The sequence below is a fragment of the Melanostigma gelatinosum genome, assembly GCF_949748355.1.
Source record: "Melanostigma gelatinosum genome assembly, chromosome: 14".
NCBI classification, from domain to species: Eukaryota; Metazoa; Chordata; class Actinopteri; order Perciformes; family Zoarcidae; genus Melanostigma; species Melanostigma gelatinosum.
The window spans coordinates 21,656,805-21,681,387 of NC_136647.1; the positions used below are offsets into that span (position 1 = coordinate 21,656,805).

The 24,583-nt window shown below is 42.3% G+C and overlaps 1 protein-coding gene across 1 annotated transcript; it reads right to left on the reverse strand.

Annotated features, from left to right (window-relative positions):
- Positions 1 to 724: 724 nt before the first annotated feature.
- sim2 (SIM bHLH transcription factor 2) lies at positions 725 to 20,617 on the reverse strand (the record flags this gene model as incomplete). The annotated part of the gene is made up of 11 exons (XM_079284028.1): positions 725 to 1,476; positions 1,659 to 1,980; positions 2,184 to 2,337; positions 2,430 to 2,577; positions 5,797 to 5,903; positions 6,076 to 6,275; positions 7,614 to 7,699; positions 9,043 to 9,151; positions 9,358 to 9,447; positions 13,860 to 13,942; positions 20,443 to 20,617. 11 exons carry the CDS (start codon positions 20,615 to 20,617, stop codon positions 725 to 727), a joined length of 2,226 nt encoding a protein of 741 aa, XP_079140154.1.
- Between the last annotated feature and the right edge of the window lie 3,966 nt (positions 20,618 to 24,583).

Genomic DNA, 24,583 nt, shown 5'->3' on the forward strand with positions numbered 1-24,583 from the left:
AGTGTGGAAATGGCTGATAAGTGATTTAAGTTATGCAATAAATATATAACGTGGAATAAATAGTGCAATTAAAGACAAAATCCTGCCCTGATTAATTATGTTTGCCTGTTAAATAAAAGTCGATTTTAGTGAAGAGCTGCTGTAGCAGAGGCTTGTTGCTGCATCACACACACGTGGTTGTACTACACTGCTGCTAGAGCAGAAGGTGCAAATCTGTTAGCTATTGTTGTAATTTAATTTTCAAAAAATAATCAAAATTTTGAGATTTTATTGATGTATGCTGGGCATATATGAAAAATCATCGAAAATTTCAAACATCGCTGAAACTCACATTTAAATTAGGATGGGTTGTGTGTAGATTGTGTTTAAATTAAATGTGTAGATACAGAAATTAAACGTGTAAATTAAAAGATTCTTTGAGAACAAAATCAGGTTGAAGTCATGTATAACGTTTAGGCCCGAAGTTTGGGTTTATTAATAATAATAATAATAATAATAAAAAGTTTGAAAGTTAATCAAATTTCCTTGCGAAAGATGTTTTACATATCTATTCTATAGAACGTATTTAATATGACGGACGACATGGGAGAAGAAAAGCTCACAGCTGTAATGTCCTATTGTGTGTCAAACTGTCCTGCAGGAGTGCAAAGTGGACGCGTCGAAGAGAAAGGACCCTGGCTAGAGTCTGTGAAGCACTCAGAGACTCCTGAGCTTCTGTCCTGGGTCACCTCTCATTCGTGATGATGACGGATGTGCCGATGTAATGCGGGATTTCTCTGTGGCTCTCCGGTGACGAGCCGGAGCTGGGGCTCTGGCTGTTACAGCTGTAAGAGGCCGTCTCTTTGCCGTGGTAACATTGGCTGTCGGTTATCTGTCTCAGTGTGCTATAAGCGGGGGCTTTAATGGAACCGTGTTTGCCCAGGACCTTGTGAAAGTTCAAAGACATGTACGGGGCTTGGGCTGGAAGTCCAACCCCGACCCCCATACCCATCAACATTCTCCTGTCCTCCTCAGCAGACATGGGCTGCAGCTCCGCAGCAGCTCCGTGCTGCTGGAGGCCATCGGCAGCTTGTGGATATGCTGTGGCCGGATGGCTGTAGGGAGCCTCCATCATACACCGCCTCCTTTGCTCCAACTCCATCTGCACGGGGAGAGGCTGGCCTGCGCCGTGCAGCGAGCCGCCCTGCTCAGCTTTACCCGGTACCAGGCCGCCGAGCAAAGGGCAGGCGACGGCCCGGACACCTCGAGGTCCTTCGGCACCTCTCGTGTTTTGTCGGACCTCCTGGCCAAAGCGCTTACCGTCCTTGGCAGCGTGAGGACGGGGGTGTAGACAAACCTCAGGCAGCTCGCTGTGGACAAGCGTGTAATGTTCGTAGGGTTCTTCCTTCAGCCTGCTGGTAGAATTTGGGTTTGTGCTGCCGGAACAATCATGGTAGAGCTCATCGGGGTGCCTGCGGTCAGCTGCCAGCACAGGAACTGATCAAGAAAAACAATATTCAGAAGCTGAAATTACACCAGAACTTTTGCAGAGCGAGTGGAGGGGCAGCATCAGGAGCTAACTGTGTTTTTGATCAAATGCAGGAAACGTACAGAATATCCAACTACCTTTTAACGTGGCTTAATTGAGGAAACTCAACTGTGTTACATAAAGAGTGTACCTGTGTACTTATTTGTTGCTGGGGGGCTGTTGATGTTCCACCCAACAGACCCTCTGCTGTGCAGGGAGCCGATGATCTGCTGAGCCAGCTGGGGGGACGGACCTGAGCTGGGAAGCTGGCTCTGAGCATCCAGATGCCGGTGATTGTAGGGGTAGTGCAGGGTCAGGTTGTATGTGGGGCCGCAGGACACCTGTCCTGCTTCAGGACTCAAGCTGGAGCTCCTTTCCCTGCAGGAGGTCAGTGGGTACGGGGACCTCTCCTTCCACAGCCCCCTCTGTGTGGAGCAGCTCGAGTGGTCCGGCTGGAAGAGGCTAGCAGCCTGCTGCTATCCATAAACAAACACAAAACAGCATAGAGAAGGGAACAAAAAAACGAAACTACTGAAAGCACAGAAATACAATGTACAGCAGTAGTGGAATCCTTAATTACATCCTTAGGATTATATTATTTTCTTTAAAATCAGGGGCACAAATCATTTTCCAGTGTGAAGTCAGAGTTAGTCAGGAGGCCAAGTGGAAGGCCCACCTCAGGATAGTGAGCTGCTCTAAGTTTGGTCTTCATCTTGACTGCTTTGGTTCTGAGTTGTTTGCGGTGGTCCTGAACTGAAGTCAGACTGAGACCCGGCTTAGTGGCACGACTCTGGTCTTCAGATAACCGAAGATCCTTGCACTCGACGTCACTGTGTGCAAACAGGAAGGCACTGTGTATCTTGGTACTGGTTGAACTGGAGGTTTTACATGGAGAATCACTGGGGGAAGTCAACCTACTCACGTGAGGACGTAGTTCACGCTGACAATGCAGTGAGGTCTGGAGGAGCGGCTGTTGTGGACGATGGTGGCGTAGCTCTGCACCCACACCCAGCCTCCGTGCTTTGACAACATGCGGTAGTACTTAGTGGTGACCTGCCCCTTCACCAGCACTACAGGGAACACATAGATCAGGATCAAAGAGAACAATCTGCCCCTTAGACATCTACAGGAAGGGCCTCTTGTTATAACCAGCATTATGCATCAGTCATTCAAAAGAAGCAAAAGAAACATTTCTCAACGGAATGTAACCTGCAATGACAGGTTTTTTGCCACTTGGGGGCAGAAAAAATAAGCTGTGAACAAAACACTGCCATATTATATTTATAGTTTAAACGGCGACTTGATCGCAAACAGTTGCTTACTTACACATTCAGTAGTTGCGGTGCAGCATTATTATTGGTTTAGAGTCATGTTTCTGGCCACCTGGCAAATGTAAGCCCAGTCATCGCTCTCTCTCTTAACTCTAATTGTTCTGCCAACTCCTGAAGGAAATATCTGGCTTTAAATGCACCATTATGTTCACCAGCTCGTCTCTACATGTGTCTGCTGTTTGGTGCTCAGCAGGTCGTGTATCGTGGGTTTTTACATCTTTTCCTCTCAGAACAGTTGCCTTCTGTTGCCGAAAACAACATGAAGCTAAACAATGAGTCATATTTTTTCTTGTGTAGTCATTTCATTTTCATAAAGTATCAATTATAGCTGCTTTAGAAGACCACAATGCAGCCAAAGTTAACTGTGTTTTAAGTATAAAACATTATTGTTGTGGTATACATGCGCCATGATGACAGCACCGTCTTAGCTATTTTTGCGTCTATTTCCTCGGTTGTGCTCAGATCTTCCCAAATGTTTGCAATATTCTGTTAAGGCCCCTTGCGAGTTTACTTCGTCTGTCACGACCTCCGCAGCTCCTTATATGTATGTTGCCTGCTGTTTTACCTGGAACATGCTAACTGTCCTATCACTTATATCCAGCCACTCCTGCAGTAACACGTTTCTTTACCGTTCTACTCACCTAACAATCCCCGCCCTCCTTCTCACTTGACTGTTCCCATTTCCCTCATTAGTCTTGCAGTATATAAATACCAGGCCATTTCCACAAGTTCAGCAGCTCTCCATGGTGGTACAGGACCCGGTGGCGGTTCCTCCACTCAGTACTCCAGCCCATCCACCTTCTGCGGCTGAACCACGGCTCTCAATTCCAAAACCCTATTTAAGAGCTCCAAGGGCTTGTTGGTCTTTTCTCCACCAATGCTGCCTCATGTTCTAGCTCCAGCCTTCCTCCTTCCCATCTGAGTGATCCAGGGTGGCCTACAGCATCTCCGTGCTTACTAGTTGGGCCAGGGACTGGGCCACTGCCGAATGGGAGAGAAAATCTCAGATCTGCCACTCAGAGAAGCTATTCACCACAGAACTCTAGAAAGTGTTCGAACTGCCGATCCTCTGATTGAAGGACCTGCTCTCCACTTAGCCACAGTCGCCCGTCCATCGTCCGTTTTCTGCTTTTGAACTGCTACAATGGGCTACCCTGTTTTCTCAGCTTGACCTTAGAAATGCCTATCATGTTGTGCGTATCAGGGAGGGGGATGAATGGAAGACTGCATGTAACACACCCAATGGAATTCATGAGTACCTTATCATGCCTTTTGCTTCAGCAAACGCCACTTCTGTGTGTTTGTCTATCTTGAAGTCCAAGCAGGAGCATGTGCAACATGTGCGGCGCGTTCTCCAAAGGCTTCTGAAGAGGCCATCAAGGCCATGAAATGTGACTTTTATTTCTCAGAGTTGTCATTTCTTGGGTTTTGTCAATGCAGGGATTATCTAGGTGTATCCTTCCAAAGTCAAGACAGTCTTGGACTGGCCCATACCCTTTTCTCACAATCAACGACAGCATTTCTTGCACTTTGCCAACTTCTAGTGGCGATTTATCAGGAAGTACAGTGCAGTGGCGGCTCCTCTCATGGCCCTCATCAACTTCTCACTCTTCTTATGCCCACAGTCCAAAAACATCAAACCTGATCCCTCTCTCACTAGTTCCAGTCTGAAAGTTCTGCTGTCCAACCTTCCCTCCACTTGCTTTGTCATTGCCATCACCTGGGCAGTAGAGGTCAAGATAAAAGGCTGGGTTTTCTGCTCCCGGTGCCTGTCCCACCAACCATCTCTTTGTGCCAGCTAACCTCCGCTCCCAGGATCTGCAACAGGGTCACTCTTCTTGGCTGGCATACCCTCCTGGGAGCCACCATCAGCATGTCATCTTCTTTCCACCTTCAGTTCAATGGATTGCAAGAACCAGAAGATGGAGATGGCTCTGCAATGCTCCCACTCAACTTCTCTTCCTAGTCCATACAACTGCTTTGGGTACGCCCATAGCACTCATCCCAGCTCTGCCACTGGACTTACCCCCATCAGTGCTCTTGAGGTTATCATCATCCTTTCCTTCCTGAGCAGGAATGGATGGCCAGCAGTCCCTCATTCCAGGCTTTCATTGGTTGCTGTTGCTGCATATGGATGCAGAACCTTTCTATTCCTCTTCGTACCTCTGACCACGACCAGAAGAGTGGCTACAGACACTGCATTCGTGCTCCCTGCTACCTCCCGGTAAAGGATGTCTGGTTATCCATGCAGGACTTACTTACTCAGAGTCAAGCCCAGGAAGTTAGCTCCATGGTTCGTGACTCTTTTACTCATCTCCAAGGTCATCAACCCAGCTGTACTCCCCCTCTGCCTTCCTCGCTCCATGAGGATCCACCTGACCTTCCATCTTCCGGCTCAAGCCAGACAAGGAGAGCTTGCATCATTCCGTCTGCTGCCTGCTCTGTTTACACTGCTATACTAACTCTCCTGTCATTTCAGATCACTCCCTCCTGCCCTGCAGTAACCCCTTTTCCTGCCATACCCATCACCCACTTACCTATTCACCTGTTATATATTCCAGACTTTGTTCTGCTTGCCTGATCCATGGATTTATGATTTTCTACCGAACCCTTTCTGAATAAGTCTGCCTGTTCTGACTGCCTACCTGGTTTTGGCCTGTTTTTTGGTTTCAAGTAAACTTTGTATCTTGACCTGTGAGTCATGTTATGAACTTTGTATCTTGACCTGTGAGTCATGTCATGAACTTTGTATCTTGACCTGTGAGTCATGTCATGAACTTTGTATCTTGACCTGTGAGTCATGTCATGAACTTTGTATCTTGACCTGTGAGTCATGTTATGGGGTTCAAGCTTGCAGTTTTTCTGAGCCATGACATTGAGCATTGATCATTGCTGATTTGTCACTTAACTTATATTTACTCTCCCACCCAAGTCTTACGAAGGATTTGGAGGACTCACATAAATGGTGAGCATAGCGTAGATGGAAAACGTCACAGGCGTGGACGTGGTGGTAGAGAGTCTTCTCTATCAGGTCCTGAGGCTCATAGCCTGTCAGCTCTGCCACCCTGGCTCCAGCACACATGAGAGAGGGCACAAGCTAACAGTCAGGGGGTTGATTTTGTGATCAGTGTGCTCAAGTGCATCACAATGTCCAGTTAACAATCCAGCAGTCTACACAACTATCAACATATCATGACATCATTGCTTTAATCTTTTTACCCTCTTGCTCTGTCCTACCTTGTGTCCAGGAAAATGAGTTTTAAGTCCAGGCTGGCCCGGAACATGAACATGTTGCTGTGGAGTTTGATCTCGGTGATACCACTGGGGGGCAGGGAGTGACCGACTGCCACCAGACCCACAGTCTGATAACTGGATTCATACGGCGCCATGTTCATCATGTACTGACGCACTTTCAGGTAACCGCTGCAGTGGATGACCTGAGAAGCCACAGCGTGACACGAATGCCGTTACACTTGTACTCAATCAAAGGGATTCAGAGTGACAGAAAGGGTTTGTACCAAACTTAACCTTTTTTTAACCTTTGTTGCTCAGATACCCCAATACAATGCTGCCAAAGTATAGCTCTGCTGCTCTTGCTGGCAGCATCAAAGCACACTTAACCTGGCCTTCCAAAACACAACAGTCATGTCTTTGTTATGATCCGAAGTTTTGTCGTTAAGGTTTTTCCGCATCATTTTAGAAGGCTTATTAGATAGTGGGCCATGCTCCACCGCGATGCTGAGCGCATACCTGTGCAGGACCTGTACAGTGTAGTTGTCGTGGGACCACTGCAGTGCTCAGGCTGGCTGTTACAGGTTTTGTGGTTGGACAGCAAGAGCCCCTGGTTTGCCCTGTTGTCTGATCCTGAGCCTAGGGTCTAGACATATAATTACCAACTGGACGTGTAACTCATCCCTAACAGCCTTAACCTTTAGTATGTGCAAATAACAAATCCTGTTAGAGGCACATATGAGGCACATATGAAGATGAAATAGCAGTTATTTGGATGTAACTCCAGTTCTGAGTGCATGTGTAGCCCCCTAACTGCTTACCCAGCTGGCTCTTGTGTTCCGTTTGTTATGTTCACGGGTAGTCAAGCAGCTACTCCTTTAGAGGACATGCTACCACCCAATCAGTGCTGAATGATTGATCTGTCTCCGTGCAGGGGAAAAGCTGCAGTATGCCAAAAGAATAATGACGTTTGTAACCTCTGTTTTCTGAATGTTGCAGTAAAACAGGGCTAAGATATTTAAAGCGTTTTGGAAAGTGTTAGCAAACAATCTCTTTCATATGGCAGAAGGACATTGTGCATCTGCAAACAGCTGTCACTTTACCCTGTTTGCGTTGTGGCCAGAGCAAACTGATTCGTGGAAAGATTAAATTGCTTTTTACAACATCAATGATAAGTTTAAATACAGCCAGAACTTTGATATTTATATGCCAATACCATTACACATATTGATGTTAATTATATTTAACAGCATAAACAAACTAATTATTGTTAGTAATTTGTGTTGATGTTTTATCGCATACAGGGACCATCAACATATCATATCATTGCTTTAATCTTTTTATCCACTTGCCCAGTAAAGCAATCAAAAACAAAACAATGTTTCAGATATTTCCACATCCTGCATGCATCCACTTCTCTACTGGTTTGTTATAAATAGGTTGTTTCAAACAAGCCAACAGTACCCTATATCTCCCCTAAGGACGGCTTAGGCTGCTCTCTCACCTGTAGCACAGCACATCACACATCCAGTGGCTGCACCTACCTTATATCCCCCACATGTGAGTCCTGCATTTCGTTTAGCCAGAACACACTTCATCCTCAAGAAGAAGGCGCGCTCCATTTCATACTCTGTCACACAAAACACACATCACAGAGACATTACCCGCACAATACAATATCCCAGTGCGGTGGTCACCAGTAAGACTTTTTAAAATTTGGTGAATAAATAAATGAAATATAGATTTTTTGTTTTGATTTTACACACCAGTATTTTCAAATATGCACCTTGCTGAGCAGCTTCAACCTGTACCAGTGTATTAAGAGGACCAACAACAGAATACGGCCTGAATTCTGTCATAAAGCTATATGTTGTAGGTCGACAGCATTCAAAACACCTCATGACTCCAACACATGTCTTAACTTGTATTCATTTGGCGAGCACTTTTGTCAGAGGAAACCTACAAAAAAGAAGCCAACCTACAATTCAAGCCACAAGTCCACATAAGAGGCTGTACAGAGCTGCTTCTGACAAGGACCGAGTCTGAGTTTGGACTATCTCTCTTCACTCTTCTCCAGCACCATGGCAAATTTACCGGGATCGTTTTCAAGGTATCTGTAGAATACCGTGCAGGCAACATTTTAAAGATACAGGCCTCTCACTCTGTCTTCTAGTGTAGGAATATTGTTTGTAAAGTAAAATAATGGGCGATGCAAGGCTCACAGGGCTCACAGGGCTCACAGGGCTTAAAAAAAACAATGGTCGATATCAAAGCAGCATACGGCGAGATATTATTATGTTACTGTGAGACCCAACATCCAATCATCTAAAAGAAACTAGTGCTGGCCAACGATTACAATTGTTAATCGCGATTAATCGCATTATTATGCGCAGAATTCAATGAATTCAAAAGTAGTGTATTGCACTTTTATTTTGAAAGTACTGCTATATGAACAAAAGTGCAATAACATTTGGTTAGCAGCAGCAGAAGGAAGAGACGCCACACAAACACAGCTGTTCACCGCTCGGTGCCCGGTTCTTGTGTTAAAAATGTCCGCTTAACAATAAAAACAATTAAAAAACTGCGTTAACGCGCTTTGATGAATTAATGCGTTAACGTGATAATAACGCGTTACTTGCCCAGCACTAAAAAAACCTCAAAGTTACTGTTAGAAACAGCTTTGGTGGCAAAACTATGAAAACAACACAGAGACTGTAAGAAAAAAAGAATTCCACACGACTCTGTTGTAATACTGATGGAAATTGCAGCTGTGGAAATGTGCATTCAACTTCATTTATCAAGACAACAGGTACATGTGTAATAGTTCAGTAACATGGGAAATGAGCAAACAAAGGTCCGTCTCTAAGATAAGCCTGTTTCAAACACTGGTCCTCTATGCCGTTGAGATACATGTACAGTAAGGGTATTCATGACATGTGCACGAGAGCCTGCAGACTGAGGCTCTTTGGGTACCTGGGGAGAAGTGATGGTGTGGGGGCTGACAAAGACTCAGCACTGCTGTCATCTCATCGTGGTCTGATGGGTGGATGTACTCAAAAATGCTGTTTCCTGTCAGCTCCACCTGTAGCGCACACATTTCCAGCATGCGCTCATAAATGTGAAGAGCTACATCGCCACTAACTCACCAAGACAAAACACAGAAATGTATTGAATCCATGCAGAGATGAAAGACTGTTTCATCCCAAATATGTGTGTGCACATTACTTTTTATATGTCACTTGCTCTGATTATGCTTTATCATAGTGAGGTCAAGGAGGCGGGACTTACCTGGGACAGGCCCAGGTGGACTGATGCTGTTTCAGAGATGTACATGATTTTGCCATCAGAGGCAACGACAAACACAAAGCCATCCAGAGTCTGAGGAGGCCAAACAAAACACTTACTGTTAGACACAAATTAGTAATGTTAACTATTTTACAGCGATCTGTGCCAATGTATTTACCCGTAAGATGTAAGAATATATGGTGCATTATTCTGAGAGTTTCCAGCCCTGCCTCCATACTTTAGTTAGTGTCGACATTTTTCTTATTATTTACCCATGACTAACTTTTCTTTATTATTACTTTTTAATTAAGAAAATCATTGGACAGTATCAGTTTCTTTATAAAAACATTTTTAAACATAATTCCCAGTGCAAACACTCCATCAGCAGCTCATCTGTATTTTCCTACATGTTCTTCTTTTAATGTTGAATGCATGCTCTTAACTGCAGCGAACACTCTTCTCTCTTTTTTTGATGCATAAATCTACTATCATCTTTTGGAGAAAATTGGTTAATAAAATAAAATAAAAAAAGAAATTATGAGCCTTCACTTATTAAAACTATTTCACTTAAAAATACTGACAGTTAACATTTTTAGCAGCTGTATTGACAATTCTAATGTGTCTGATAGCTTATATTATCCAAATGGATTACATTACTCCAAATACCTCTCATATGTGACTCATAGAACAGCATCATTTATTTAATCCAGTGCTTCAATTGGAATCAATCTATCAGAATACTTTGAAGCAGCAGCCTGCATAGTAGCATGTGCAGCATTTAAGGGCACATGTGTGCAGGAATATTTAAGAGGGAGCAAATATGAATTCGTAAAACAACAATTGAATGTTGTTTAAAGTTAAAAAGTCCGGTCCAATGCATCCCAGAGCTCTCTACAGAATATTTATGGTCAGAGGGAATTAGATGCCCGACTCTAAACTCTTATTCAGCCGTCCACACAGACCTCAGAGCAGCTGCACATTTTTCAGCAGACCTGTTATGCTCGACGCTTATAACTGCACAAAGAGTACATTTATTTAAAAAAAATGACAGCACTGAGTATTAACTATTAGAAGTCAACTGGACCATAAATCATGTCGTACTATTGAGTAAAGGCCAAGTCCAAGCCTTTACTATCCGTCTTCTTTGTTGGTGCTTCTGTTGCTTGTGACATGGCTGTTATAAATGTCTCCTTCCTACAAAAAAACGATATGTATGTATATACCACTATACTATAGTTATTTATATAAAAAGATGAATTCAATATTTTTACATCATTTTATATGATAATAATAATAATATTATCCGAGAAACACTTCCCGAAAATGTTTGTATTGAGCTTAAATACAATTCTAAATATGAGGGTTAAATATGAGGGTTAAATATGAGGGTTAAATATGAGGGTTAAATATGAGGGTTACATATGAGGGTTACATATGAGGGTTACATATGAGGGTTACATATGAGGGTTACATATGAGAGTTAAATATGAGGGTTACATATGAGGGTTACATATGAGGGTTAAATATGAGGGTTAAATATGAGGGTTACATATGAGGGTTACATATGAGGGTTAAATATGAGGGTTACATATGAGGGTTACATATGAGGGTTACATATGAGGGTTAAATATGAGGGTTACATATGAGAGTTAAATATGAGGGTTACATATGAGGGTTACATATGAGGGTTAAATATGAGGGTTACATATGAGGGTTAAATATGAGGGTTAAATATGAGGGTTAAATATGAGGGTTAAATATGAGGGTTACATATGAGGGTTAAATATGAGGGTTAAATATGAGGGTTACATATGAGGGTTACATATGAGGGTTACATATGAGGGTTAAATATGAGGGTTACATATGAGAGTTAAATATGAGGGTTACATATGAGGGTTACATATGAGGGTTACATATGAGGGTTACATATGAGGGTTACATATGAGAGTTAAATATGAGGGTTACATATGAGGGTTACATATGAGGGTTACATATGAGGGTTAAATATGAGGGTTAAATATGAGGGTTACATATGAGGGTTACATATGAGGGTTAAATATGAGGGTTAAATATGAGGGTTACATATGAGGGTTACATATGAGGGTTACATATGAGGGTTAAATATGAGGGTTACATATGAGGGTTACATATGAGAGTTAAATATGAGGGTTACATATGAGGGTTACATATGAGGGTTAAATATGAGAGTTAAATATCAGGGTTAAATATGAGGGTTAAATGTGAGGGTTAAATGTGAGAGTTACATATGTGTGTGAAAGCAAACACAGGAGAAGCCAGAGCAAAAATTGAATTAAAACAATGAAATAAAATAACAAATAATGAGCAGCAGAGCTGACAGAGGTAATATCTGTAGACTTTTTAAACATGGGGAGGAGGAATGTATATGCTTGGCCTACTAATTGTATTAGCAGTAGTAGTTATGTCAGATTCGTGGCATCGGTATGAGTAAAATAGGTAATAAAATGAATATTTAAAGTATGTTACAGGCTACGGTGATGGTAACAGTAACGTGGCATTGGCAGTCATTTGTAGGCAGAGGGTTTGGATCAGAAAGCAAACATCATCCTACTGGGTGTTTTTAGAGGCTGTTACAATCGTAGCCAATCACATCCACTACCGTCATCATCCCCTTTAAACACGCGGCTCTCCCCCCGTCATGACACGATAACAGTTTGTGGATCCTGTCAAGAGTTTTCCTCAGAGGGAACTTTTTACTGTCCTGGACTGAAGAGTTTTAAAGTCAATGCAGGAGCTGCCAAGAGCGGATGATGAATTCACCTTTCTGGACACGCTGAAGAACATGCATGGTTTCCGTGCGTAAAAGTGCGCAATAATGCATGTAATAACCATCACGAGTTAAATACCACTCCAACGCCGCAAATAAAATGTAAGTAGAATTGAAAATGGGATAAGAATTTTATTGTATTCTATATTTTTGTATTCTGTTTTACTGGCATTAATGCCATAATCGGAATTGCTGAATAAAAAACGTAGTGGGAAGACGAGCAAAACCTGTGATTTCAAAACAGTTTTGTATTATACTGACCTGTGTAATTACCTGCAGTAAACAAAAGCTTTGCAGTATTGCTATAATAAAAACATATGTGAGATTATTCATCATCCACGGCAGAGACTGATTCATTTAACATCACGCATTCTGCTTTTGCTTCCATGAAGTGGTTCGACGCTCAGTGATACATTTAAATTAAAACTGGTAACAATGGCAGCAGCACTTTGATCATTGCTGAACCCACTGCTGCCCCTTATCGAAAATACAACGGCAGGAAAACCTCAAAAGGTTCCGAGTAGTCCAGGCTGCGGAAAGCCCCACGTTGCAGTATGTTAGCTGTAAGAAATTTGAGCATAGAACTGTGTGTTCAGTAGATATAATAAAAGTGATTAATAATTCATAATTAAGAATTCATAATTAGTCATAATCATAAGCGTTTTGGAAATGCATAATTAAGATAAGCATGAAGTGTTTTAGGATTAGTAGCTAACAGTAGAATTTGAGACATGAAGCTTATGCCAAAGTTGCAAAGTCTTATCAATTGTATGGAATGTTTATCATAGAGGGATTAAACAATAACTGACAGTCATTGAATGTGTTAGAGACCTCAGGGACACACAGACAGGAGAATACTCTCCTGGAAGTTAGCCAATAGGAATTGGGATCGGAAGGGGAGGAGTTTCGAACGGATATGAGGGCGGGGATAGAAAGCGTTTTTCTGCCTCTTTTAGCGTGTCGTCCCCGGGGAACGGATGTGTGTCCTGGGACCAGAGGTAGTTTTTTCCAAAGTGGGGTAATATTGTAATATTTCATAGGAGTAATGTACTCCATTGTATAACTGTAATCGTACTTGCATCAGTGGGATTAAATCCTTTTAATCGTAAAACCAGTTTTGGTAGAGTTATTATCGCCGCGTGTCGACTGTGACCAGCAGCCGGACACGTGGTCTGGCCTCCTCGCTGTGGAACAGACTAAAACTCCACATAGGTCCTTGCAGTGTAAAAGGACTTTGTGATAGATTCAGGAGCCTCCAATCAAAGCCAGCACCTCCTGATAAAACAAAAGAAATTGGATAGTAAAAAACCTAAAGCACCACTGGCTGTCCCTACTGTATTTACAGTATTTCATTGTAAATACGGTATTTGACTGTTATATTTATGGTGGAATAATAAAGAAGCCCAACACCTTTGATGTGTTGCAAATTTCAAATGTATTTGTAGGCCTTGATCATTTGGTGTAAAGTCAGATTTAGCTGGCAGGCTACTTGCTGCTGTTTGCTGACCCCCACTCTAATGTAGCATAGCATAGCATAGCATAGCATAGCTTAGCAAAGCAACATTTGAAATAGCACTGCACACACGAGCACAAAGAGATATCATTTGGTCTCAGTTTCATGCAGCACATAATAGCATAGTCGTGCACACTGAGAGCACACTGCGGAGCAAGAACACAGTGTGTTGTTTCCTGTACTGACTTGTAAAAGGTGGGAGCCCAGTTCTTTAGCCATGCTGTCCAGAGGACTGAGCCTTGTTGACCGACCCCATCCATCACCCAGACCTACAGAGAGAGACACCCACGGTGAGACAGCCAGGGGGACAAAGACTGAGACTCCATCTATCATGCAAGAGACAAATACTCAGGGAGATAAAGACACTGGGCTTTCACACCAAACATGCAGGTTTGACACTGTGCAGATGAAGGGCATCATTTCCAGTTTGCTCCACTGAGGGAAAACTTTGACACCAGATATGCTGACGTCCACAGCGCTAATCCAGTAAGATCCTGGCATTGACAAGAATGATGACGCCATCTTGTGCATCTTTAAACTTTAAACTCTCTGAGGACTTGAGGAAGAATATTTGTATCATGCGATGGAAAAAAATACACATTAATTGAGATTTGTCCAATTTCAAAAATACAGGACAAGATTGACAGATTTTTTCAATGTGAGAAATGTTATCCTGGCTGCACCAAGAGACGTCTGCTTTAGCTGTTTACAAGCAAGCAGAGAGTATGTTCTTTAAGTCCTCGGGGAACACCCCAAATATGTGCCGTCAGAGCACATGATACATATTTTAGTTTTATTCCGTTTTATTCAGCCTCTGGTCTGTGTCATAAACAACACATAGCCTTGTCTGTCAGTGAGTGTGTTTGCATGCTATTCCTTTATGATATGGAACATAAGAAATTATCACTATTTCTTATTCAGGTTTCTCTGTCCATGCCGTGTCCAGCAACAGTCTGTCATTTCTCTTCTTGCAGTTAGTATCAGTACCTGGCATATAAATGTCCTGACCACGCTTTACGATCCAATGCTATTGATCTTAATGCTTACGTGTACACTTAGCCTACAATAGGCCTGCATTAAAGTCAATAAAGCAATGCGTATGTGTATGTGACAGCTAAATAGCAGATTTTGTTCAGTGTCCCCAGAGGATATCGGATCTGTTGTTGAAGAAGGTCTGGGCGGGGATTCAGACAAACTTTCTCCAGTAACGGTACAAATAAATAAATACATTTCATTTAAAATTAGCAGCATTTTAGAAGTGTGGCTCATTTGCAAAGTGTTGCTGAAATAGACGATATTTTGGATCATTACAAATCTCCCCATTTTTCCTTTACTTCAACTGATTAACTACATGACTTCAAAGGGACACTTGCTGAATCATTTCAAGAGCAACGAAACTGAGGAATGTCTGCACTTTGTCTGTTGTACGCCGTAGTGTATGATTTAAAAAAAATACAGGTTGAGTGACTAATAAGTCGCTATTAACTTTAGCTTTGCTATTTATAAATGGCAAGTTTTGGCAGATGACTATATGATGACTAGATGACTCCTGCTATAGTGACAATTCTCTCCGACCAATCAATGGCAGGCAGTGTTTTAACTCCACATTCTAGTGTCGGCCGAGCTCGATGGTACCAAGAATGAAGTGGTTGTTTTGGTACCATCCATGACTTTAGCGAATGGCAAATGTATGGTTTGACGAGCCCATGTCTCAAGACATTTAGAGTGGATTGCCGTGATATTTGGCACACACTTTCATGTCCCCTTCAGGAACTCTACTAACGTTGGTAAACTCTTCACTTTTCATCTTGCTCCATCAATAACTTTGCTTTGTTCAACACTTTGGTTTATGACTCAAAACAGTAAATTCCCACAAAACTACTGACATTCCCATCAGCCTCAGCTGTAACTACTTTCACTGTATTGCTGACTACCAAATGGTGAACATGGTAAACATTTTACCAAGTTAGCATTAGCATGTTAGCACGTCGTTGTAAGCATGTTAGCACGCTGCCATTGGCATTTCGTTCTGTGTGCTGTGCTTTTGTACAGCCTAACAGAGCTGCTAGCATGGCTGTAGACAGCCATGCTAGCTCTTGTTGAAGTACTACTCAAATTCATTTCCATTCATCTCCATTGTAATGGGTTGGTGGCAGATATCTCTAGACCTGGACGAAAGAAACCAAAACTATCTGCATGCGAGAGGGGAAGTGACAATGCACGTTTTGTTTTTTTGGTCTACAGTCCGATTAGCAACTTAAGAAACAAGACCAGAGTTGGAGTTTAGGCACAACTTGTACAACCGGATTGATTTGAAAGTAGCCAGTTTTCAAGCTAATTTTAAAACAATAAAAAGCTAAACCATCATCAGGCGATAGCCGGCGGTTCCCAGACTGCATTTGGGCCGATGCTCTTTTGTCTCTCCGCACTGACTGTTTACCTGCATGCAGCCAAAGCCCCCTTAAACCTGATCAATACTACTCGGACTACAGATGGAAACCAAAACCCTTCTTCTGCATATAAATGAAGAATCTGTTTATAGAGATCAGATAGACAGCAACAAAACATTCAAACAAACTAACCTTTTCGGCCCATTTTCAGATAAGCCATCAGTCTCTGAAGATAACATTGTTTTCACACATTATTTCAACAAATGCTCCCAACATTTTGCACAAGAGTGGGCACGCATGGTCCAGAGGGCTAGAGGACTAGAGCTCTTATTCCACCATTTTGTGGATCAACAGATTGGACTCTCGCTCATTGAAGTGTGTTGTATTTGTGTTAAAGTTATTATTTAAAGCAGCAAACTTCATATCTACCTACTGTGTCTATGTCCTTATCCTTGCCTCTACTTCTAGACTTGGAGAAGAGCACGAGCGTGTGTTGCTTTGGGACACAGAACTGAGACATGCTCTGTCAAACATGCCAATAGAATCCATTTCTTGGGGCACTTTTCCACTTTGTGCTTTAGGCTGAGGTAAAAATACAACACGTTCTCATTCCAACTGGTCACATACTGATGCTCGGTCAGACCCCTCGGCGTCACTTTGATGCTCCATACGGTCGCAGTAAACACGCGGTCAACGCTGCAGATTACTATCAAAAAGCCTTTCTTGGGTTTCAGAACAAACCCACTGAGTTAGGCTTAGGAAAGAACGTAACATAAGTATGGAAAACACGGCAGAAATATCACTAACCTAACTTTGGGACATAATCATCAGTCTCAAACACTGGTCTGCTGTTCAAAGGTCGAGTGTTTATTTGAGCCATCCACCTCCGCTCCCTCCCGTCCTGGGTTATACACTCACTACTCTCACACTTCTGGAGCATTTTCTCTGAGCGTCTAACAATAATGTTGCCTTGTGCGTCTGTATCAGAAGTGAAAAAGCGTCTGTATTTGACGAGAACTGGCAATATGCATAAAGTTATGTGTGGGAACAGCTAGAAACAAGGAAAACATTGGAGGAAGCAGAGGCTTCTGTCATCACCTGATCAGGAAGGACTGCAATGTTAAGTGCCTGACAGTTCCAATTGAATCTCTTTTTTCCCCATAATGCAGGCTGGCATTCAGAGTGCTCTGCTGTGCTGCTTAACACAAAATCAAACACCCAGCTGTCCTCACGTATTATGACCCCAGCTACTTCTCAGTGCTTCCTCTTTTTAGAATGCAACCGTCGGCGATGTTTTTGAGATCTGTACAAGGTGTTACGCACCACATCTCAGTGTTCTTTTCATCAGGTGGAGGCCGACTCACAATGTCACAGATTCCAATCAGTGTCCCTCTCACACTGAGAATCCAAAGAAAGCCATTACATAATATACTGGTGATGAAAGGGCTCAAAAATAAACGTGTGGTGGAGTATATTGCTCAACTGACTGGAATATTATCAGATTATTCTAAAGAGAGAATGAACTTCTTTAAAAGCTATCACATATTTGCATACATCTAGAATAAAAGATGCCCCGCATTAGGACCGAGTCTTTTCCAGGTATTTCATTCCTACAGAATCGTTTACTGCAGAAAGTTGTGCTCAAAGCCTGACAGGACTGCAGAGCTGTGTTCCTGCCACGCAGGTCAGTTTGTAGAATCAATTCTGCTTTTCACATCAGTTGTAATTTCATACCAGAGCTGCAGGAATGTTGGCACTGATGGGTATGGGGGAAATAGTGAATGCAAAATGCTGAATATCTAAGTTGCAAAGAAAAAGTACATGAAACCACCAAAGCTCAACATGCACCTATTTTCTATTTCAAAATTAGAGAGACGGGCGTAAGTGAAAAGAGTACTTCTTATCTATCTTATGTGTTCAGGTTTTGGTGAAGGTGTGGCAGGTTCAGGTCTGACAAAGTCATAGGCTGATGAATCATTTAAACTGCAGTGATACGTATTTTGTTAATGCAAAATATATTTTATATGTAAAATGTTTAAAATAGAAATTATGCACCAGTGCCTCTAAATTGTACTAAAACTGTGTTTGAGATAATAATTATCTTTTCATCTCTGAGAATCACATCATGGTGGCTATGATGTGCAAAAATATGACATTTATTTATTTTCCTTCAGTGATAAATTAACTCCTTTGAGAATAAATACACTACTCTTTTTTTTACTGAATTATAAGCTCTCATTGACAATAGAGCATTGCTGTTTATTGGAAAAAAAGTGTAAAACTTGCACACACAAATTTATAATTTAGTCTAAATCCAAATAAATGTATCTAAATATCAGAAGCGTTATAAAACCCCCACATATGGGAGCTCAAATCGTCCCATATGTTTTGTGACCTTACTGGATTCCCGATGTTCTTCTTCCCATAATAACTCAGACTAACGTCACCAAAATAAAAAGCCTAAATCTTAGCACCAACATAATAAAATGAAATGCGAAATTATATGCAAACAAGATGCAAACCCGAAGCCGCACACGTTCAAACTGTCGCCGTTCGGTCTGTATGTCCACGCTTCATATGTGTCATTAAGCCCGTGTAGTTTACTTGTTTGAATATAATTTGTGATACAATGTGAATAGAAATATCAATGAAACTGTCTGAGCAGCCGATGCAAAGCTACTGATCTCACAACAAACCAGGCTGCTGCGCTTCGGCCGGATGGCTCCGCTTTTCCGCTGTGCTGAGTTCAAAAGTATCCAAAATGATAAAAGCTACATTTTATGAGTTATTATCACGTATTTTTCCACTTCAGGCTGCGACTATATCATAATATGTGCAGCCGGAGATCATCGAGAGAAAGTGACTCGGTCTGATCCTGTCTGTCTATATTTACACTGACACGATAACTAGGTCTACTCTTCTTTTTCTTCTAAGCATTAAAGCTGCTGGTGAAGTCATAAAAGCATCACATTAAGAGCTTCCGCGCGCCTCTGGATAACTCAAAGTTCCCCATGTCCCACGACTCTGCATTGCGGAGCTTCGTCGGGATTCTGGACTTCTGGCCTCAAACGTCTCACGGGGTGAGCGTTGCAGCGGGCCTGTTGCCGCTGAGGCGTTTACTGCGCCTCCGACAAAGAGGTCGCGACGGCGGCTTCGCTGGACTGTGAACGGGTGGCCCGGCCACAGAGGCCGTGTGTTCACTCTGACTTTATGAGTGATGACAGAGAGGAAGGGTTCTGTTTGCCTGCCCTCTAACCCGCCCGGCGGAGCTGCATGCGGCCTTAATGAAATAATTCACCTTGATGAATGAGTGAGGCGTTTAAACGAGACATCGGCTTTTAATCAGAGTGGGAAAACAACCTCAACACTTCGATGACACCCTAATTCACAAAATTGGTTTAACAGCCCACGAAGATGATGATTGAGCGAAGGAGCTAACTCTCACTTTTTTTCTTTTTACCGCGAGGAGAATATAGCATTTAACACGTCGCGGAAAAGTAGACCTGATAATAACTAATACCAATAACAACACAAACAAATAATATTATTATCATACTATTGTAGCTTTCAGGCACAATTTCTGGAAAAAAAAGGCTCTTACATTATTTGAATGAATTAGCAGGTCGGCGTTTTTTAAAGCTCTAAAAAGAAAAATGCATGCACCCATTATGGTTTACAACTTTTGGCTTTATATATAATCTATTTACAAGAATATTTAGGTTACTTGGTTGTGAAAATACCTTCGGCTGGTTTATATGAAATATATAGTAGAAATGCTGATTTGCGTTGGTGAGTGGTCGTCTCACTTTTAAATATGAAACATAAAGTATTAGTAAATGAATAAAGCAATTAGGTAGGTTTTAAAGTTACAGAGGACGCCTTATTAAACAGCCTACCAAAAGGAGTGTGTGGATCTATTTCTTCCCATAATACAGATTTAGATTTTTTCTTCTCATACAGACAATTTAATAGAAAGAAACTCCTCTATATTAGTTGGATGTTTATACGACACAGAGCTTGGTTCTTCTTATATTATTCATTATTCCTCTTCTTACACATTAAAAACCACAACGGAACAGCTATATTTTCTACATATTGAAAATATTTAGTCATATATTTGCAAAAATATTATACAATAAAGCATGTCCAATTGGAACTGCAACAAACTTTACTGCTACTTTTCATATTTAAATTTGATTGGATACAAATTGATGCATTTCTTACACAGAATGGCTAAATTGACTATCCGATTATAAATCATTTAAATATGTCAACACTTAAATATGTCACGATAATACATCATTCCTTTTCGGTCCTCAGAATCTGAAATGAATGGACGATCCCAGGCCCTCTGCGGGCAGCTCTGTGGCTGTTCCTACCGTCGGGGAAGACTGCCCTCATCTTGAGGTAGCTGCTGGTCAGTCGGATGATGGAGGCCTTGTCAAGCTGGGAGGTGATGGCCGCCGGCAGAGGCAGCAGCTTGGCCAGCTCGTAAAACTCTCCGTTCTCTTTCTCCCGCCGCGTCTTCGCCGCGTTCTTGCATTTTTCCTTCATCTTCTCTGGAAGTTTCACATAAATGATGGTTGCATAAAAGTAAGTTTCCCCATAGACTCGTGTAACAAACAGTTGTGTTACTGAGAGGTGGGGAAGTGCTCCTTTCTCTAATGTCCAGATTCCTGTTTAATACAACTGTAAATGAGAGGATATCTGTTTGTAAGGAACGGACCAGACTTCGTGTGTTTTGTTTATCCCATCCGCCGCTGAACGCACCCCGAAAACCAGAGAGGAGCTGCACGTGTCCGAACCATCCCTGTTGACGCTTCGTTCAACTCCCCCCGAGCTCCACCTGTTCAACGGCGGACTAAGTCGCGCGGAACGCCACGTCCGCTTCACGGTGTTTTCACGGTGCTGTCAGTTTTCCGCCAGATATCCAGACACCAGGTTTCCTGCTCCGCTGCTCCCCCCGACCTCGCGCACCGAAAAAGTGAACCAACAAACAGAACACGAACTGAAGTTATTACATGCGCGAGTTGTAACCTGACGTAGATAACAGCGCAACAGAAGACTGCGAACTGAAAGAGTCTGGAAACCCCTCAGACCACCTCTGCGCTCTCCCTCTCCCTCTCCCTCTCTCTCTCTCTCCCCTCTCTCTCTCTCTCTCTCTCTCTCTCTCTCTCTCTCTCTCTCTCTCTCTCTCTCTCTCTCTCTCTCTCTCTCTCTCTCTCTATGGGCGCGCCTGTGTGTGCATGTGCGAGAGAGAGTGTAAAACCACAAACACTACACAATCGCTACACACTTCACACAATGACTTCAGGCTACTCTAAAGTCACTCATAAAGAATTATATTTCTTTATGTTAAGAAATAAAATTCATACAAATAGCAAAAATCCATCCAAATGTTTTTGAAGTAAATAATATTCTAACTTGCTGAGGTGAGTCATCTGTATGGCTCCCATAACCTTCGTGTTAATTCATTCAAGGATTCAAGTGTCATTTATTGGCTACAGGGATGCACACCGAAATTCATTTGTAGCTCATTTGTAACACAACAAACACATGACAAACAAAACAAAAACAGTCGTACATTCCTAGTGCATATTTTGAATTAGCATCATAAGGAATGTAAACAGCAGCAACAGCCACAATTCTCTGGGCAGATATGGCCGACATCTCCACAATAAAAATTCTCTGGTCCCACTCGAGTCCTGCGCTCAGTCCTGCGGTCCGCCCGTTAAGTGCAGCTTGTTTCGGAAAGAACGATGGAGCCATTTCTCTGTGATCTTATTTTTATGCAACTTTTAGGCATCAGACAGCCAGCAGGAGGCTGGGCAGTGGAGTGGCCTCAGGTCCTGGGTTAGCTTAGCTTCCATCTAGGCTCTTCTCCTTCACGTCATTGGGGCATTTTGGTGGCTTTTGGCCAGGACCATATGTTACTTATTATTTTATAATTACATTGTATTATATTATATCTTACTATAATTCAGGCATTCTATTACATGGTGGAAAGATACATCTCAAAAACATGATTAAAAAAACAAAAACATTTACTGTATCCTTTTATGAAATACATTTTATTGCTTTTGTAGTGACACCAGAGAAAAGGTAGAGGATGACATGCAGCAAAGGTCCTTGGCCGGACTCTTAATGCTGTGATTACGTAGACATGGTCTGGAGCCACCACCCATGGGGATAGGCAGTGGGACTGGGTTGAGGCGGGGAACTATGGCATGCTGACCCAACCGGTTCTAGGATGTCCTCTAGTCTTCTGGTACTGGGAGGCCAGAAGGGCTGCAGCTTTGGTGGTTGTGGCAGGGTTTGGGAGGAATTCAGGAGGCCGTGAAGTTCTTACGAACCGCCAGACGACCCAGGAAATGGAAGCAGGGCTTTGGCTCAGGATGTGTTCAGTAGTGGAGGAGAGCTGCTAACATAGCGAGGGAAATTATGGGGTGGTGAACAAGCCGAATAGGGTTGTTCCCCTTTATAAGAAGGGGGACCGCAGGGTGGTCCACACCACACTGCTCATCCTCCCTCACATAGCTCATGCCAGGGCACTTGAAAGGAGACTCAGGAGGAGCGGTAGGGATTCCCTCCTGGCCAAGGACCGACTCTTCACCCTTGCAAAGTTCCTTGAGGGGTCATGGGAGCTTGGTCCTGATATAGCCAGACTGAGGTCTCTGTTAATCAAGAAGTCAAGCACATTTCCATCAGGTGTTGTTCTCCGCCAGGATCCCTAATCACCGATTCTGTTTGTGATCTTCAGGGACTCGATCTCAAGTTGCAGCCAGGGGGAGGAGATTGTCCCATTTTGGGGACCTCAGAATCTTTGCAGATGATGTGGTTCCGTGCTTCGTCAGACCATGGCTGTTAGAGACCCATCATGCACCGGGGCGTTTCGCAGCACCTCCAAGTCCGAGGCCTCGTTCCCTGCCAGATAACTGTGGATTGCTCCCTCCAGGTTGGCAGGGAATTACTGCCCCATGTGAAGGAGTTCAAGTATCAGTGATTTTCTTTTTTCGCAAGGGAAGGAAGGCACCTAAAAAGGTCAGTTTCTGAAAACTGCAGTGCACTCTGGAGATAGCTGAAACAGATCGAGTATGCAGAACTAATCTTTCAACAAGATATAGCTAAATATGTGCTCCACCAAATGCATGAGCAGCATATGAAAAGTTGTTTTCAATATATCTTATATGAGCAAAGGCATTTGTCTTATCCAAATAAATATTCTAAACAGAACTATTGTACAATGTAAGAAAACACTGGACTTTTGACAATAATACTTTTAATAAAATTACAATTTTATCACTGTTCTGAAATAAGTCACTGTCTGCCTTAACAGGAAATTGACCCAACACTTAAAAGTTGTGTTAATCATGCGGTTTGGGCTGTATGAGCTGGATAGTAACGGGAGGGGAAAGTGCGCTCCTGAAGGCAGCTTTCATAAGAGCGTAATCAGTCCATTTATTTGCTTTGGCTGTAATAGTGTGGCTATCACTTTCTGCTTGGCTGTCAGCGTTGATGGATGAACATTGCTCTGGCTGCTGAAGATACATCTCAGCCCAGGACTCACTGCGGCCTTTTCAATCCGAGGGCTCTCAACAAGTGGAGGTAGGACTGTCGTTGTTGTTTTGGATGCCAGTACTGTACATTCCTGCAATAAACCCTTCGAAAGAGCACGTAATGCAACAGGACCACACACTACAGCCTCCAGAACAACCACACATTGTTGAATCAACGCTGGCAAACATTTTAAATGTCAGACAGGTTTTATTAATGAAGGGCTGTTGTATTGAATTACATCAACAGGTGTTAAGGGGACAGTTAATCAGTAGGGAGAGGGGACAAGTAGCAATGTAGTCTTCATGTCTGAATTACATTTTATTATTCGTTAAAATGCTAATTTGAGATATTTGTAAAACAATTTTGATATATTATCATATGTAGAAATACAATTTCGACGAGTCAAAACTGCTTGTGTATGTGTAATTACATCTTTAATTTAATTGCACATATCAGTAATTCCTTTTTCAGTCGTAAGAATAACACATATCTATAATTGCATTTCTACATGCTGAAGGGTTGTGTCTTGTGGAAATGTACACTCCCATCACAGATACCAATAACTGATTCCACTTGTGACAATTTCATTGTTAATATCAACAATCAACCTTTTTGACGAGTGACAATTCATTCGTTGTTATCATTAATGAGGAGTGCAACTAGTAAAAATGACATCATGGATATGTCGACTTGGAATTATGATACGTCAAAAACTAAAAGACAGATATCTGTGTTTGAACCTGAATTGTCAATGGTAAACGTTGACTAGTTGTATTTAGGGTACAGATATCTACAGTGAACAAGAAATGAATTGTTAACATCAAGAATTATGATTTGGACTGGTGAGAAATGAATTCTACTTATATTAATATTTGCTACCAGTCAAATTACTTTATAGGTATGTTGTAATTCTAATGAGTCAAACAGTAATTGTTGATATCTACAATTGTTATCACTGCTGAT